Source organism: Muntiacus reevesi, chromosome 15 (genome assembly GCF_963930625.1).
Source record: "Muntiacus reevesi chromosome 15, mMunRee1.1, whole genome shotgun sequence".
Lineage (NCBI taxonomy): Eukaryota > Metazoa > Chordata > Mammalia > Artiodactyla > Cervidae > Muntiacus > Muntiacus reevesi.
The window spans coordinates 15741912-15758702 of NC_089263.1; the positions used below are offsets into that span (position 1 = coordinate 15741912).

At 42.0% G+C, this 16791-nt stretch overlaps 1 protein-coding gene across 1 annotated transcript in view; it reads left to right on the plus strand.

The window, feature by feature from the left end:
- AGBL1 (AGBL carboxypeptidase 1) overlaps positions 1-16791 on the plus strand; it is an 889948-nt gene that overhangs the window by 168371 nt on the left and 704786 nt on the right. The window contains exons 8-14 of the mRNA XM_065906215.1: positions 692-857; positions 2470-2537; positions 8577-8693; positions 9718-10298; positions 12752-12835; positions 13074-13160; positions 15238-15386. Coding sequence (XP_065762287.1) covers positions 692-857; positions 2470-2537; positions 8577-8693; positions 9718-10298; positions 12752-12835; positions 13074-13160; positions 15238-15386 — 1252 coding nt within the window. The remainder of the gene's footprint in view (positions 1-691; positions 858-2469; positions 2538-8576; positions 8694-9717; positions 10299-12751; positions 12836-13073; positions 13161-15237; positions 15387-16791) is intronic.

A 16791-nucleotide genomic window follows, 5' to 3' on the forward strand; every position in this document is an offset into this window, starting at 1 on the left:
CTCCCTTTTTCTCTCTCAGTTTAGTATACTTGTTTTTACATTTTTCACAGTGCCTGAAAAGCAGGATCTTGTCATGTTCCATCAGTATCAAAATGTTTCCTCTTGCAAACTCAAATTTTCTTTGCTTTGTGTAGCTACCAAGAGGGATCGACACTGTGGGCTTTGAGAAGAAGCATGCTATTTAATTCAGGTGCTTGGGATTCTCTTAATCTTTCTTCTGATTTCATATTTTACATCTTCCTTGATATTTTCCCCCTCAGATAATAGCTGAAAGAGAACAGTAAAACTTCTATCAGTTCAGCTGCTCATTCTCTAATTTAGGGGATAATTCACAGTGACACATGGATGGTTGAAGGAAGATGTCATTTCCTTTCCTTCCATCAGCTCTTCTAGACAATATTTTACCTTAGGTGCAACCTCCCTTGAAAATCTTTCAAATCTATTTTCAAATTAAATTCACCCCAGTAATATATGAGCTGTAAAAGAGAAATAAAAATGTAGATGATAGACTGGACCAAAGCAGATTCTACATTAGACAAAATGCTACATTAGAATGTTCAGATTAGACTGTCTACCTTAAAGGTGTTTACTGTGCATTTAGGCTGTGTGTAGTTCATTACCTAAAATACCATTATAGCAAAGGGGCTCTGCAGAAGATGGTGGTGTCTGATAGGATATTCTCTTTGTTTAGAACTGCCTGGATGACCAAAGTCTGGAGCCTGTCATCTCCATTGTTCTTCAGATCCTGAGACAATGCTACCCTAAGGGTCCACTTCCCTTGGTCACAACCAGCAGCGCTTATTCGTTTCCAGTTCCTGGGATCGTCACCTCTGAAACTCCATCTGTTCTAACTGAAGGTAAATGTGTGGATGTACAGATCTTCCTGTGGCTCAGTGGTAAAGAGTCCCCCTGCCAATGCAGGAGATGCAGGTATGATCCCTGGGTTGGGAAGATCCCCTGGAGGAGGAAATGGCAACCCACTCCAGTATTCTTGCCTGGAGAATCCCATGGACAGAGAAGTCTGGCAGGCTGCAGTTCATGAGGTCACAAAGAGTCAGACACAACTGAGTGACTAAGCACGTACACAATGTGTGGGTAGTTATTCTGTACTCATTTTGCTCATAGCTATAAGCTTTATGATGAATTTTTGCATTTGGATAATATTTCAGAGGGATGTGGATGAAAGTAGAATCAGTTTTTCTTTTTACAGATTAACCATGATTATCTAATAAGCTAATTAGACAGATGAATGAAAAGGCAAATTTTTCGTAACACCAAGCTCATAAATTTTGTCCTTTATTATTAACTGGTGCCAGTTTGCATCACTGACTCGATGGACATGAGTTTGAGTAAGCTCCAGGAGTTGGTGATGAACAGGGAAGCTTGGCATGCTGCAGTTCACGGGGTCTCAAAGAGTTGGACACGACTGAGAAACTGAACTGAACTGAACTGATGGAATGACTGTATGGTCATCTCACCTGATTAAAAAAAAATCTATTTCCAGTCCCATGATGGAGTCCCTCAACTGTACAGACTGGTTCTAGAATGAATTTGCCCCAAGGATGGAATTGAAATTAAACTTTTGCTGTTTACTACCCCCACAGTACAGGAGAAGGCAATGGCACCCCACTCCAGTACCTTTGCCTGGAAAATCCCATGGACGGAGGAGCCTGGTAGGCTGCAGTCCATGGGGTCGTGAAGAGTCGGACATGACTTCACTTTCACCCCACATAGTCATGTTAGAATACTTGACAGTGTGATTGTCCAATGTCCAAGAAGGTTTTGTTGTCAGGAGATTCTAGTGCTTTTCAACTTTGTCCTTTTTTCAGGGAACAGATTTTCTGTAGGCATCGTCTTGTTGCAATGACACTGGATGCTTTCTTTGGACTTTTGTTTTAAATAAGTTCCTTCATACTAAAACTAGGGAGTCAATCAAAGTGCTGTTGGCATTATAGCAGCTCTGACACGTATATGATCACTAAACTCTGGCAATGTGAGTTGCATAACTACGTCTGTATCGGGTGGAGGAAGCCAGAATGGTCCACGTGCCTGCTAAGTTGCTCAGTCCTGTCCAAATCTTTGTGACCCCATGAACTATAGCCCGCAAAGCTCCTTTTTCCATGGGATTCTCCAGGAAAGAATACTGGAGTGGGTTGCCATTTCCTCCTCCAGGGGATCTTCCCAACTCAGGGACTGAACCTGCGTCTCCTGCATTGCAGGCATATACTTTACTGCTTGGGCCATCTGGGAAGCCATGTGTCATTTTATTCTGCACTCATTTTGCATTCAGCGTGAGGCAGCACTTTAGACTTCATGAGATAGTGCTCTTGTATGCCTATATTTGCACAAATTACACATTTAATAATTGAAGTCTTGTACACTTAATAATAGCCTCCTAGTTGTGAGAAAAAGTACTAACCATTGTCTTCTAAGAATCCCAACCCACCTGTTTTTTTTTTCCCCACTTAGAAGATTATGAAGATGATGGTGAGGAAGAAGAGGACAAAGACTCAGATTCTGAAGATGTGAAAGAGGAAGTAGGTACACTTGCCCTTGATTCAAATGATCAACTCTCAAACAATTCTCAAAGGAAAATGCTCTTTTCTATGTTCAGCTGAACCCACAGTAAATTGTAAGGACATACTTTTGTGCTTCCCTGGTAGCTCAACTGATGAAGAATCTGCCTGCAATACAGGAGACCCCAGTTCGATTCCTGGGTCAGGAAGATCCCCTGGAGAAGGGATAGACTTCCCACTCCAGTACTCTTGGGCTTCCCTGGTGGCTCAGGTGGTAAAGAATCCGCCTGTGATGCAGGAGACCTGAGTCAGTCCTGGGGTTGGGAAGATCCCCTGGAAAGGGGAATGGCTAACCACTCCAGTGTTCTGGCCTGGATGAGCGACTTTCACATTGTGCTTCCACTCCAGGGCCCGGCAGGTACTGATGCTCAGTTAATGATGGCTGCTGTTGTCATTTTCATCTTGGTAGGTCCTATAAAGTCTTATTGCCACATCAGAAGCTCTCTTATTAGGCACTAGTATCCCATCAGAATGCGCCTCAGGGAGACACTCCTGGTTGGTGTATTTAACAAGTGTGAATGATGTTCCGGCAAAGAGACCCTGGAGACTTTTTCTGGTAGATCTTCAGTACCTTTGTAAGTTAGCCTTTTCTACTCACTCTATACACACAGGACCACTGTGTTGTGCAACTCCACTTACCTTTGAGTTGATGTGAGCTGTGTTCCTTGGGTTGTATTGTGAACATCCTAACCAGCAGGAAAGTGGTGCCTTTTGGTCTCTGTCACTGATAACTTGTGCTATAGAGTGGAGGTCAGCAAACTTTCTAGGGGAGGTCAAATGATCATTGCTGTAGGCTTCGTGGACCTTTCAGCCTCTGTCACAATGACTCAGCTTTGCTGTTGTAGCACAAAAGCAGCCATAGACAAATGTGTAAACAATAGGGACGGTGGGGTGCAGTTTACTGACTGCATGTCTAGAAAAGGCTTTCTGAACATTGGTACTATTGGCATTCGACCAGATAATTCTTAGTTGTGGTGGCTTGCCTTGTGCATTGTAGGATGTTAGTAGAATCCCTGACCTCACTGCCCAAGGTGCTGGTGACACCCACCACTTTGACCCCTCAGTCATGAACAAAACTGTCTCTTGTTGTTGTCTAGTCACTAGGTCGTGTCCGACTCTTGGCGACCCCCTGGGCTGTGGCCCTCAGAGCTCCTCTCTCCATGGAATTCTCCAGGCAAGAATACTGGAATGAATTGCCATTTCCTTCTCCAGGGGATCTTCCGGACCTAGGGATCAAACCTGAGTCCCCTGTATTTGAGAAGCCCAAAACTGTCTCTAAGACTTGCCACATATCTCTGGGGGTGGGGGTGCAGGGGAGCAGAAATCACCTTGTGGTTGAGAGCTACTGCTCTAGAAAAATGATAATTCATCTATGAGTTATAGTTATATCTCCATTTCTGTTGGTGGCTATGAACAAGTCCCTTCAAGTTATAGTTCTTTAATTTTGACACCTGGGAAATAAGACTGAAAAGTACGCACTAGCTTTTATGACATTCCTGGAGATGAAGTCTGAGTTTAAAAATCTGTCTATCTATCTATTTATCATCTATCATCTACACGTCTATCTATCAATTGCATATCTATTTATCTACCCACCTATATATCTATATCTATATTTATTGATATATCTATCATCTATCTACCTTTCTATTATGTATATATCTATTTACCTGTCTCATGTGTATCTATCGACCTACCTACCTACCTATCATCTCTATCTGTAGTTCTATGTATTTCACCTTTATCTATCTATATATTTATCTATCTACCTGTCTATCATCTATATGTCAATTTATATATCTCACATCTATCTACCTACCTATCTATATCTGTCTATCTAGCTCACCTGTATCTATCTGTTCATCTGTCTAGCCATCCATCATTCCATCCTCCTCCCTTCCTTCTCTTCCACCTACATATCTACCTAGAGAGAAAGGGACTTTTTGCATTATCTATCATAATAATCACCCACCTTACTGTTGGTAGTACCAGACGTAGAGGGTCTAGCTCTTAGCCAGGTCTCTAGGTTAAGGCTGTGATTGATATTCCGGTGTGCTCAGGGTTCTGTTGATAAGCAGAATCATTTTTGAAGTCATCAGAAGCAGACTGGCTCTTTGCTGTGGCTTGCCGGTGCAGGCCTATGGAGAGCTTGCTGACTTATTCGAATAATACTGTACTGCTGCAGTCATTCATCAATGCCACGTTCCCTCCCCTCTTGCGGGCTCTTTGATAACTGAATGTTTGATGCAGAGCGTCAGTTGTCTCTTGCATCTGATGTGAAGGGACAAGTTGCAGGCTGGTGCCTGACTTTACACAGCATGGGGTTGTGGGGTGGAGAGCTTTCAGACCATCTCCCTGCCCCCCCCCCCCACCCCCCGGCTCTGCAGATGATGGTGGGTTGGGATGGAGTGGAATCTAAACAAATAAATAAATCCAGCTGGGAAGGAAGCATAAGACAAATGAGTGAGACCCTGGAAATAGTTTATCAAGAGCCTTCAAACCAAAGAGAAGGTGAGAAGTTAGTGTGTGAGCATGCATTGTAGAGAAACAGAGAAACAGTGGAGTAAGGGCTTGATTCTGGGGGTGTTGCAAAAGTCAGGGGACTGGTGCCCCAGCAAACTTGTTTTCTCCAGGAGAAGACAGCAGCGTTTTCTCCTAGATATGTGGCCAAGTCTTCCCAGGTGACGCTAGTGGTAAAGAACCTGCCTGCCAATGCAGGAGATGTAAGAAATGCAGGTTTGATCCCTGTGTCAGGAAGATCTCCTGAAGGAGGAAATGGCAACCTACTCCAGTATTCTTGTCTGGAGAATCCCTTGGACAGAAGAGCCTGGTGGGCTACGGTCCACAGGATGAAAAGAGTTGGACATGAGTGAAACAATGCAACAGCAGCAGCATATGGGGAAGAAGCCAGGAGTATTTATTTCTGGTCAGAGACGTGACCCAGACCTTTAACTTATAGCCTTTTTATTTGAAAAATCTTGGTTGCTAATTGGGAGGAGTCTGTTAGAAAGAATGATTAAAAGGAACTTCTTGTATCTGTAAAGGGTCTTGAGAGTGGATGGTTGGGTACTGTTCTTTGATTGAAAAGTGTCATCATAAGGAAGGAGAAACTTGCAATGAATATCAACTGGGAGTTGACCATGTTTTTTCTTTCACGAAAATAAACATTAGATTTAGACAGACCCTGGAGAAGAGAAGGATGTACAGAGTGAATTCAAGTTCTTCTTTCTTTTTTTTCCTCCTCTTAAACTTTTTATTTCTTTTGGGTATTTTCTTGGATATGATTCATGTGTGCAGCAGTTTGCTAAGTTCTTAGGGATGATATTACGATACAACAGCAAATGAGACACACTTTTTATCTTCAAAGAAGTCAATCTGGTCAACTTAGGAATTGTGTCTGCCAGAATTCAAATTAGTCCCTTCAAAAAGGGTGTTGAATGTAAATCTAATGCTGGCCAAAGTCAGTACTGGAAAGGTCCAATCTGAGGAGGAAGGACCTTATCTGGGTTATATGAGTTCCAGAATCCCTAAATGATGACACTTGTCTGGGTTCCTGTGAGTGCAGAGAAGTTGATCTACTGCTAAATAAATATAAATGGTATTTATAAAATATGGAAGGAGTTGACAACCTGTCTGAATGCCTGGAGATTCAGAGGCCAAGATTCAATCTTTAAAGACCATAAGTGATCTCTGGGGGAATTCTCTGGTGGTCCATTAGCTAAGACTCCGAGTTCCCAATGCAGTGGGCCAATGTTTGATCCTTGGTTGATCAAGAAACTAGATCCCACATGCTGCAACTAAGAGCTGGTGCAGCCAAAGAAATAAATGAATAAATATATATATATTTTTTTAAAGTAATGGTCTCTTACAAGTACTTCACTTTACTATTACACTAAGAAAGGCATCATAGACAATATATAAATGACTGGGCATGGTTGTGTTATTATAAAACTTTATTTAAACAAAGAAGCAGTGGGTCATCAGTCATGTCCAACTCTTTGTGACCCTGTGTACCATAGCCCGCCAGGCTCCTCTGTCCATGGGATTCTCCAGGCAAGAATGCTGGAGTTGGTTCCCATGCCCTCTTCCAGGGGATCTTCCTGTCTCAGGGAATTGAACCTGCGTCTCTTATATCTCCGGCACCAGCAGGCAGGTTCTTTACCACTGGCACCACCTGAGAAATCCACAGACTGCTAACTTCAGCTCTAATGCTAAGTAGGTCACCTAGTTAGCCTGAAACTCATGGGTTACTGAACACTCTTCACACCAGACATACTGGCCTTACTTGCTGGTAGGGAGATGCTTCTCAATGCCTGCCAGGTTGCATTTCCATTGGGGTATGGAAATGGGGGTATGCATTTCCACTGGGGTATGCCACCTCGGGGCGTGGTTGAGGCTGGAGCAGAAGTGGTGTGAGCAAGGAGGATCTGACAGATGAAGCTGGAAAGGATAAGTGTTGGGATCTCTAATACCAGGCTAAGGAATTTGGGTCTGAAAATATTGTTATATCAACCTCATGGGAATCCATATTTCTTTTAATTTAAAGTTTGGAGGGAAATTGCAGAAGATGGATGAAATATTGCATTTGTATCCCCTGAATCAGGAATATAAACATTTATTTTCACAATTTATTTGATTTAGGGAAGAATAATCCAGACTCTCAGGACGCTCAGATTTTCCCTTAACTAACAAAATAGACTCGTAAACTATAGGGTAGCATCCGCAGCCCCCCCCCCCCCCCCCCACCATTTTATTAGGGAAGCTTGATCTAGGAGAAGCACAGAGAGATGAAGAGATTAAACTGTTTGATTCTTGGTGTCCTTTCTCCATATGAATCTATAACCTTTGCAAAATAGAGAAGTGTTTGGAGGAGAGTCACCGTCACTGTAAAACTATTATGAAATGATGATCTAGAAGAAGAAATAAAGCATCTGGGATTACTCGGTCCAATGAAGAAAAGGCTGGTGGTGACTTGGTAAACTTCTAGATGTACAAAGAGATAAAGTTGTAGCCGGGGGTTATAACCTCCTCTACAGAGCCTGGGAGTTCCAGCATCACCTTGACTCCTCCAATCTTCCTCTTACGCTTTATGCTTCAACCACCTTCTTTCTATGTAAAAGTTAAAAAACATTTTTTTACTGAAGTAAAGTTGATTTATCATGTGTTGTTAATTTCCGTGTACAGCAAAGTGATTCAGTTAGACATACATAAACATTCTTGTTCTGTATGTGAGTGTGTACATTCAGCCACCTTCTTTCTGTAAGCAAATTTAAGCTGTTTTTTTATTTTTATTTTTTTCGGTTAGCAATTCGTTTCCCCAAGTCTTTGCCTAGTTAGCCCTTATTATAATTTAGGTCTAGTTAAAATGTGACTTCCTCAGCTTCTTGTACCCCAGCCTCACTCGTAATCACTCTACCCCCTTTCATTCTTCTCATGACATTTATCTCTGTTCGAAGTCACCTTGTTCATGCATTTGCTTTCTTAATTCCTTCTTCCTTCTCTCACGAGGAGGCAAGTTCTATAGAATCATGGACCTTGGTCTATTCCATTATCTCTGGGTTTCAGTACCTAGGCTAGTACCCTTTCATAGTTGGTTCTCATTAAATGTTTGCAAAAAGAATTATTTAAATCAGTAGATAGATGAATAAATATGACAATTAAAATTATGTTGAAGAAAGTGGTGATGAGATAAAAGCAATTCTTTTATATTGTTTACCCAGTTCATCTCATTTTGCATAAATTATTTATTTGTGATGAATGTTGATAAAAACTGACATGAATGCTGAGAAAAATTATCTTCTTTCTTTTTATTTAAGAAATACAATCTGACATATTAAATTATCCTTGACTAGGCTAGCCCTATGATTTGGAGGCTAGAGAACTGTGCCCATGATTCTGAAGAATCACATCTGTAGCTTGCCTCGATCTTTCTCAGGATGGCATACGTTTTGAGTAAACATATGCCTGTTGGTAACATATGTTTTGAATATTCCATTGCAGGATGATGACTTGGAAACAGATGTGAACAAGCTGAGCTCCAAACCTGGTCTTGACCGACCTGAGGAAGAACTAATGCAATACAAGGCGATGTGTCTTGAGCTTTCCTGCAGCTTTGAGGTAGAATGTCGGCTGTGGTTCTGCTCCTTGGTGATGCCAGTGGGTTCTTTGCAGGCACTGGGAGGCCAGACAGGTTTCCACAAGGAAAGCATCACTCATCTTTAGCAATCTGCTTCTGGGGTCTTTCTGAAAGAGAAGCGTAAGGCTAAACAAAAATGTGAGAAGATGGCAGAGCCACAATGCATGCAAAGGTTCTACAGTGTGACACTGGCACCTAGGAAGGAAGTAGGATGAAGGCTCTCATTGCAGCCTGTTGTCTGGTGGGCAAGGTATCTGCCCCCACACACTGATAAGCAAGTGAAAATCTTGGTGATTTAATTTTCCCCTTGTCAAAATGGAAAGGTTATACTCCTTGGCTTTCTGAAGGTGACCAGCCTGATTCTAGGGTTTCTTTATTAGTGGATACAAATCAAGAACCTTATACCTAGTGATGTCAGTTCAGTGACTAGTTGTTGTTGCTACTGCTGCTCCCACCCAAATTTTAGACCTACTTTTGGACCTCCATTCTTTTCTTATGATTCTTAATAAAGCATGAATTTAGCCACTTCTAAGAGTATAAGCTAAGCCACTTATAGAAGAGAGTTAACATACTGTATTTTGCTCTAGAAAGCAGAAGGGGATCAGTGGGTAAAAGTTTCAGGGAAGGAAATTTTAATTACATGTAAAAGAGAATATCTTAAAAATAATCAAAACCATCCACAAATGCAAAGAAGCAGCTCAGGGTGCAAGGAAGCTTCTGTAAGTGAGTTGTTTGCCTAGACTGTAAATGCTTGAGGTGTCTTGGGAGGCATTCATGTAGAACTGTGCTAGACCCACTGAATGCCCCTTCCAAATGCGAGTTGCTAGGATTCTACCATTTCTTTCACTCTTGAAGCTTAGACTTTCGTTGACTGACCTTGGAGAAAGCTTTCCAGTTGACAGGATTTATGCTTTGCTCTGTGCCCAGAGAGTAAGGACAGGGATCGGATTGCATTCTCTGTTGGAAGGAAACAATGACATATTCCTTTCCCCTTTTAACCTGAAGGAACTGGAGTCCAAGCCTGGAGATGATCTGAATTCTGATGGGATTGAGCATGCCAATCACCGTCACATTCCGACTGCTGCCTCCCCAAAGGGGCTTTGCTTGAATAAGGACCAAATCTCCGGGGGACAAGAAAAAGAAGTCCCAGTCCAAACCTCTCTTCTGAGCAGGGTGAAGATGGGGAGGTGCAACATACATCTAACTTCCAAAAGAGGACCTGGAATGAATTCACACCAAAATGTACACTCTAATGGTCCTGGGATAGGTTCTTATCGAAGTGATGTCTCAAACATTCAGGCATCCTTCCAAGAGGATGCTTGGGACATGGATGCAATTTCCTGCCCAAGGATAAGTGCTTCCTTTTCCAATTCTGCTAAGACTAGAGAAACTGCCAAATTCATAGATCAGCTCCTGCAGACACATCTGAAGCCTGTGGTCTTCCATGACCCCTATCTTTATATGGCCAAAGCCAGGATAACCAGATCTGTGGCTGACTTCACCAGGATGGCATTTCCTGATTTCTGGGGACATTGTCCACCTCTCTCTGCCCAGCCTATGTTGCAACGTAAATGTGGAGTCCAAAGGTGATGGTGTTACTAACTTGGGAGCTATGTGGTTTTTTGGTTTTTTTTTTTTTTTTCTTCTTTAGTAAATATTTTTGTAGGTGGAATGGTTGGTGCAGATAGTTCTGTTATCTTCAAGAAAGTGAACATTAGTCAGGAGTGTCTGAAAACCCTTAAAGACAAGCTTCCCTGATGGTCCAGTGCTTAGGACTTCACCCTCCAATGCCGGGTGTGCTGATTCGATCCCTGGTCTGGGAGCTAAGCTCCTGCATGCCAAAACACTAAAGCATAAAAGCAGTATTGTATACAATAAAGCAGTATTGTAACAAATTCAAAAAAGACTTTAAAAATGGTCCACATCAAAAAAAAAATTAAAAAAACCCCAAGACCCTTAAGAAAATTTTTGCCAAAAATACAAGCTTGTCTCCCTACTAGGACATTTCAGAACCAAGTATAGAGTGAGGTGAGGTGAGGTGAAGTCACTCAGTAGTGTCCGACTCTTTGTGACCCCATGGACTACAGCCCACCAGGCTCCTCTGTCCATGGGATTCTCCAGGCAAGAGTACTGGAGTGAGTTGCCATTTCCTTCTCCAGGAGATCTTCCCGACCCAGGGATTGAACCCGGGTCTCCCGCGTTGTAGGCAGGCGCTTTACCGTCTGAGCCACCAGGGAAGTCAATTATAGAGTGGTAGACCTTAAAGTGAAACGTGAAAGTGTTGGTTATTTAGTTGTGTCCGACTCTTTGTGACCCCAAGGACTATAATCCTTGGCTCCTCTCTCCGCGGGGTTCTCCGGGCATTAATACAGGAGTTGGTTGCCGTGCCCTCCTCCAGGTAGTAGACGTGTGTCTGCAAAATGAGTTTCTTAGATGATTCAAATGCAACTGCTTAGCTCCTGTCCATTGCAAATCCTACAAAAGGAAAAGATTATCTAGTTCTACCAAATACTGGGATAATTCCTTAAGGGAAGTTTTTCAGGAAAACAAACAGACAAACAAACTAGTGTGGATTATTTGGGATCACTTTTCTCATTCACTGCAAATTGGAGTCTGATCTCTTGAGGCGAGGAGTTAGTAGACCTCCAAGCAACAGTCCCAACCTTACAGAACCTGACTTGGCTTGGGGAATAGTTTGGCTGCATCACTGAGGATTGTAAGGAAAAAATGCATCTTCCAGGGAAGAAACTTTGGGTGATGGATTATTCCCAGCATGCATGGAGGGAAACTTTACCTTGGGAATGGCCTAGTGAGATTAAAAAGAAAATTACTAAAGCCAAGGGGGAAAAAAACCTATCTTCATGGAAAAAAAAATGAGCATAAAAAAATTATGCATTAAGTCTATGCAGTAAAGTGTGCATAGCAGTAAGTTTTATTAACTTATATTCAAGTTCATCAGCAAATTGATGGTGGACCCCAAGAAAAAAGTGCTCCTACTTGGTCTTTTGGCTGACATCTCTGACCTCTGACATTTCTGACCTCATGTCTCTGACCTTATCTTAATGCTCTATTTCCTGAGAGACCCACCTCAGGGGCTGACTCACCTACACACCCCGCTGGACAGGATATTTTCCCCTGAATTTAAGCCTCGTGTTGACCTATCCTTCCTCTTCTCCTCTCCTACTCCTCCCTACCACAGAGACATGGAACGGAAATTTAGGGAGGGAATCTGTTTTGTTTTGTTTTTTTTTTTTTTAGAGAGGGAATCTGAAAGATCCTCAGGTATCCTTCCTCCCTCATATTTCAGTCTCCTGGATATTGCTGTTTCTTGGGCTTCTCAGGTGACACAGTGGTAAAGAATCCACCTGCCAATGTAGGAGACACAGGAGATGTGGGTTTGATCCCTGGGTCGGGAAGATCCCCTGGAGGAGGAAATGGCAACCTACTCCAGTATTTTTGCCTGGAGACTTCTGTGGATGGAGAAGCCTGGCGGGCTGCAGTCCATGGGGCTGCAAAGAGTCAGATTTGACTAAGCACACTTTGCTGTTTCTTAGACAAAAGATGTTTCTTAGGCATAATCTTTTGGAGCAAACAGAACCAAGAAGTATAAATGACACAAAAGTTTAAGGTCTTACTGGCACCTCCCAGACCTTGAGGAGGCTAACAGTCAGCAACCCTGATGTCTCCTGTCTTAGTGCAAAGGACCCTCTTATTCCCACAGCCAGAAGCTCTCAGAGTCCTTCAGCCCAAATGTTCTTGACAAAACTCTCCTTCAAGTAGACAGTTCTCCTAAAACTACAATCTGGCATCACAGCTTCGTACATTCCTCCTTCTCAGTGCAGTTTTGTTGTTTGATAATGAAGAAAAGGAAGGAGGCATACTTTTTTTTTTTGTACTCATTCAGCTCAAGGTTGGGGTATTATTGCATTTTTCTTTCATAATTCACTGATGACTCCCAAAGTGCTTTCCACATGACATAGGATGAATGGGGTAAGGAGTGAGGGCCAACCCTTAAAATGTTTCCAATTTTCCTTTCCAGGATCAAGATACTTGAGGATGTCCGGAGACTCATCCAGCCAAGTGATATTATAAATAAGGTTGTCTTCAGTTTAGATGAGCCTCGGTAGGTGGTCCTGAACATCAGTGGAGTGAGGGTGAGGGGTGGTGGTCGTATTGAGTAACCTTTTAACAGCATGTGAATAATAATAATTTAAGTTAGTAATGCATTCCTTCTCCTAAAAACAACATGGTGAAAATTCGTGTTAAAGATCTGTAAGATAAAACTTATCTCTAAGAAATGTCAAACTGTGTCTAAGAATAGCAGTCACTCCTATAGTAACAGGTTCTTTAATTCATTTCAGGCCTTTGCAGGATACTGCTTCTGACTGCTTGCAGTTCTTCTCTGCGTTTGAGTCAGGAAATCTTCGCAAAGCCATCCAAGTGCGTCAGTAAGTAAGGAAAGCTACAGGGGTAGGTCCTGGCAGCTCAAGCCAGCATTTTGTGACTATCTGTCCCGTCCTCTGTTTTCAGGGACCTCACATCGATAGTTTGAAATCTGGTATGGTGGGACCATTTACAATATACAGACCGGCCAGCATGTGAGGTTTCTTATTTTCCTAAGAGTTGACTGTTAAATGTTTACCAGCACACCACCAGGGAACTCATTAACCGATGTCAAGAAAGTGGAGACTTTGACTTCCCAGGTGGTCTGGTGACTAAGAATCCTCCTGCCAATGCAGGGACTGTGGGTTTGATCCCTGGTCTGGGAAGATCCCACATGCAACTCAAAGATCATGTAATGATAGTGTGTATACAGAAATTTCCCCAAATGTCACAAATACCTTTATGGCATTTTTTTTTAATTCCAGAACTCTATCAAAGACCACATACTTTGTATACACATTAATCTAGAACTATTCACTTCATCATCTTTTTATGGCCTTTCATGACATTGACACTGATGTTTTTAAAAATTCAGAGTGGATTATTGTAGAATGACCCACAACCAGAATCTGTTTCCTGCTTCATGATTAGATTCTAGAGAAACATTTATTTTGGCAACAATTTTACATTGGTGATGATTTTACATTGCCTTTTCCTGATGTCATAAAATGGCAAGGACACAATGTTATTTTGTTTTACTGTTGGTGATACTGACTTTGATTACTTGCTGAACAAGACTGGGTGCTTGAAAGAAAAAAAAAATCTGATTCAAGTCCTCCCCCTATAGTGACTTTATCTTAGAATAAAGTTCAGTTTTATGAAAAAGAGTGTGTCAAGAGGCTGGGATAAGACTTTTTTGAAAACAAAGTATCCTGATGATAATATTAAGTCAAAACTGCATTACCAATTTTGTAGCTAAAGCTCAAAAAATAATTTTCTGGAGACATGGTGCCAGAGTGGAGACACATAAGGACTTCCTGGTGTGCAGGAACTGTTCTATATATTGATCCAGCGAACCGTCAGACAGGTGTGTCCAGATGAATTTGTTTAAACTCATTGAGTTGTACATTTAAGATTTGTATACTTTAGTGCATGCAAACTAAATCAATTAAAAAGTGCGGGTGGGGGACAAACAGATAAATCCTTCCTTGCTAGTGTAATTCATGTTTGTTGCCCTGATAGGGATTTACATATGCTATTCTACTTAATCTTTACAAACAGTACTGCAAGTTCAGACACTATTTCTAATTTTTGTATGAGGAGACTGATTCTCGAAAGTCATGTCTAGCATTGGATAGGAATGGCATATCCAACCAGATGTGACCACATTTTTCTCTGGAATATAGCACACTTACATTTTTTGACCTGGATAGACACTTCATTGTTATTGTTGTCATTCAGTTGCTAAGTCATGTCTGGGTCTTTGTGACCCCATGGACTGTAGCATGCTAGGCTCCTCTGTCCTCCACCATCTCCCAGAGTTTGCTCAAATTCATGTCTGTAAGGTTGGTGATGCTATTTAACCATCCCATCCTCTGCCACCCTCTTCTCCTTTTGCCTTCAGTCTTTCCCAGCATCAGGGTCTTCTCCAATGGGTCAACTCTTCGCATCAGGTAGTCAAAGTATTAGAGCTTCAGTTTCAGCATCAGTCCTTCCAATGAACATCCATGGTTGACTTCCTTTAGGATTGACTTGTTTGGTTCCTTGCAGTCCAAGGGATTCTCAAGAGTCTTCTCCATCACCACAATTCAAAAGCATCAATTCTTTGGCACTCAGTCTCCTTTATGGTCCAAGTCTCATATCTGTATATGACTACTTGAAGCTTCCTTACTGTTTAATAAAAAGATGTGCTCTAATTGTATAACTGACTCTTTTAATACCAGGATACTGCTTCCCTCTTCTTAAATTTCTAGAGCCTGTGTCCAAAATTGTGAGACAAGAATGAAAACTATAGCTTACCAGCCAACTGAGATCCTCCTGAGTCTTAGATCTGTCATCCAGAACCTGAGCTGTGTGGACTTCTCATTGTTGGAAGTTCTCTTGAAGGCTTTTAACCCACTGGTTTTGCTTCTGCCTTTGCAGGTTTGAGTATGACTTACTGGTCAATGCTGATGTGAATAGCACGCAGCACCAGCAGTGGTTCTACTTCAAGGTGAGCGGTATGAGGGCCGCTGTCCCCTACCGCTTCAACATCATCAACTGTGAGAAGCCCAACAGCCAGTTCAATTACGGTATGTGCACTCAGGGAAGAGAGACTTTCACAATAACACCAAAAATGATGTCACTTTTGAGTGTTGGAATTATTATCAGAAGCTCTCCTTGGGTTGCATAGGGTTTGAAGTTGGGATGGTACGTTTTGGTTAACATATATGATAAGACAGCTGCCAACCTAGAGCAAATTCCTACTGTGGGAGGGGAGTGGGAAACTCTCCCTCTGCCATGCAATGTAACTAAAGAAAGTCCCCTGCATATGAACTTCAAGTTGCAAACTTTCCAAGATGCGAACATTCATTTGCACATCCAATCACTTGTTAGTTCACGTGTGTGGTGTATACTGTCACCCCCATGCATCCTCTATAAATAGTTGTCCTTTTGTGTACTGTTCAGTCATGTATAGAGTACAGTAGTACAGTATCTTTATCTCAAGCCCATGATGTGTGGAAGCAAGCGTAGAACAGTGGTGATGTAGCTGGTACATTACAACCCAGAAATCACTGGACCTTTTTTTCCAAGAGAGTAGATAGAGCTGAATCTAGCAAGGAATCAGAACCTATGCCATCAATATCAGGCATGAGTGACATTGCAGCTTGCCCTCCATCTCCTATTGCTGATGACTCTTCCGTTATACCATCTCCCACCTCCTCTCCCTCTTCCATCAGTAGCTCTTCTTGCCTGTCCACTCAATGCCAGCCCCTGCATGCCAGCTATTGTACTGTACTCCTTTATTTTTCAAGGTACTGTTCTATGAGATTAAAATCTAAAAAAAAAAAAAAAGATTTGTGTTTGCTCTGTGCAATTTCTGTGCAAAGTATCATAAGCCTATTACAGTACCGTACTATGTAACTGATGATGGTAGTTGGGTACCGAGGCTAACTTATTGGACTTATGAACAAATTGGACTTAGGAATGCTCTCTTGGAACAGAACTTATTTATATGTAGGGGACTTACTGTATACCTCACGTAACTTTTCACAACTACCTGCCTCCTTGTCTCATCTTGAACTTTTTGAAGTCAGTGAGCCCTCTCACTTATCCCTTCTCTCCATCTCGTGAATCCCCCAGGAGCACACGCATTGCTCTGTTTGTGACAGACAGGCAAAGAGCACAATTCAACAGGACGATGCTCATTTACACTCTCAGAAAACAGTGGAGAACATTTAAATTCTCCCTAACACCTGTGGCAGTTTTAGGGAGACATTCAAGGGACAAAGAGTGATTAGGAGCCCATATGTATCTTGAATGTTTCTGGAAACTGAAAGTTCTGCGTGTTACTGTTGGCTCATATACTAATGCACTGAGCGGCTTTGAGTTAAAAAACAACATATTCCCACATCTCCAGGCTTGAGCATAGGGCATTGCGTCTGTTTTGCAGTGATGAAATAGACTTTTGCTGGTATAGAAAGAGGAAAGGGAATC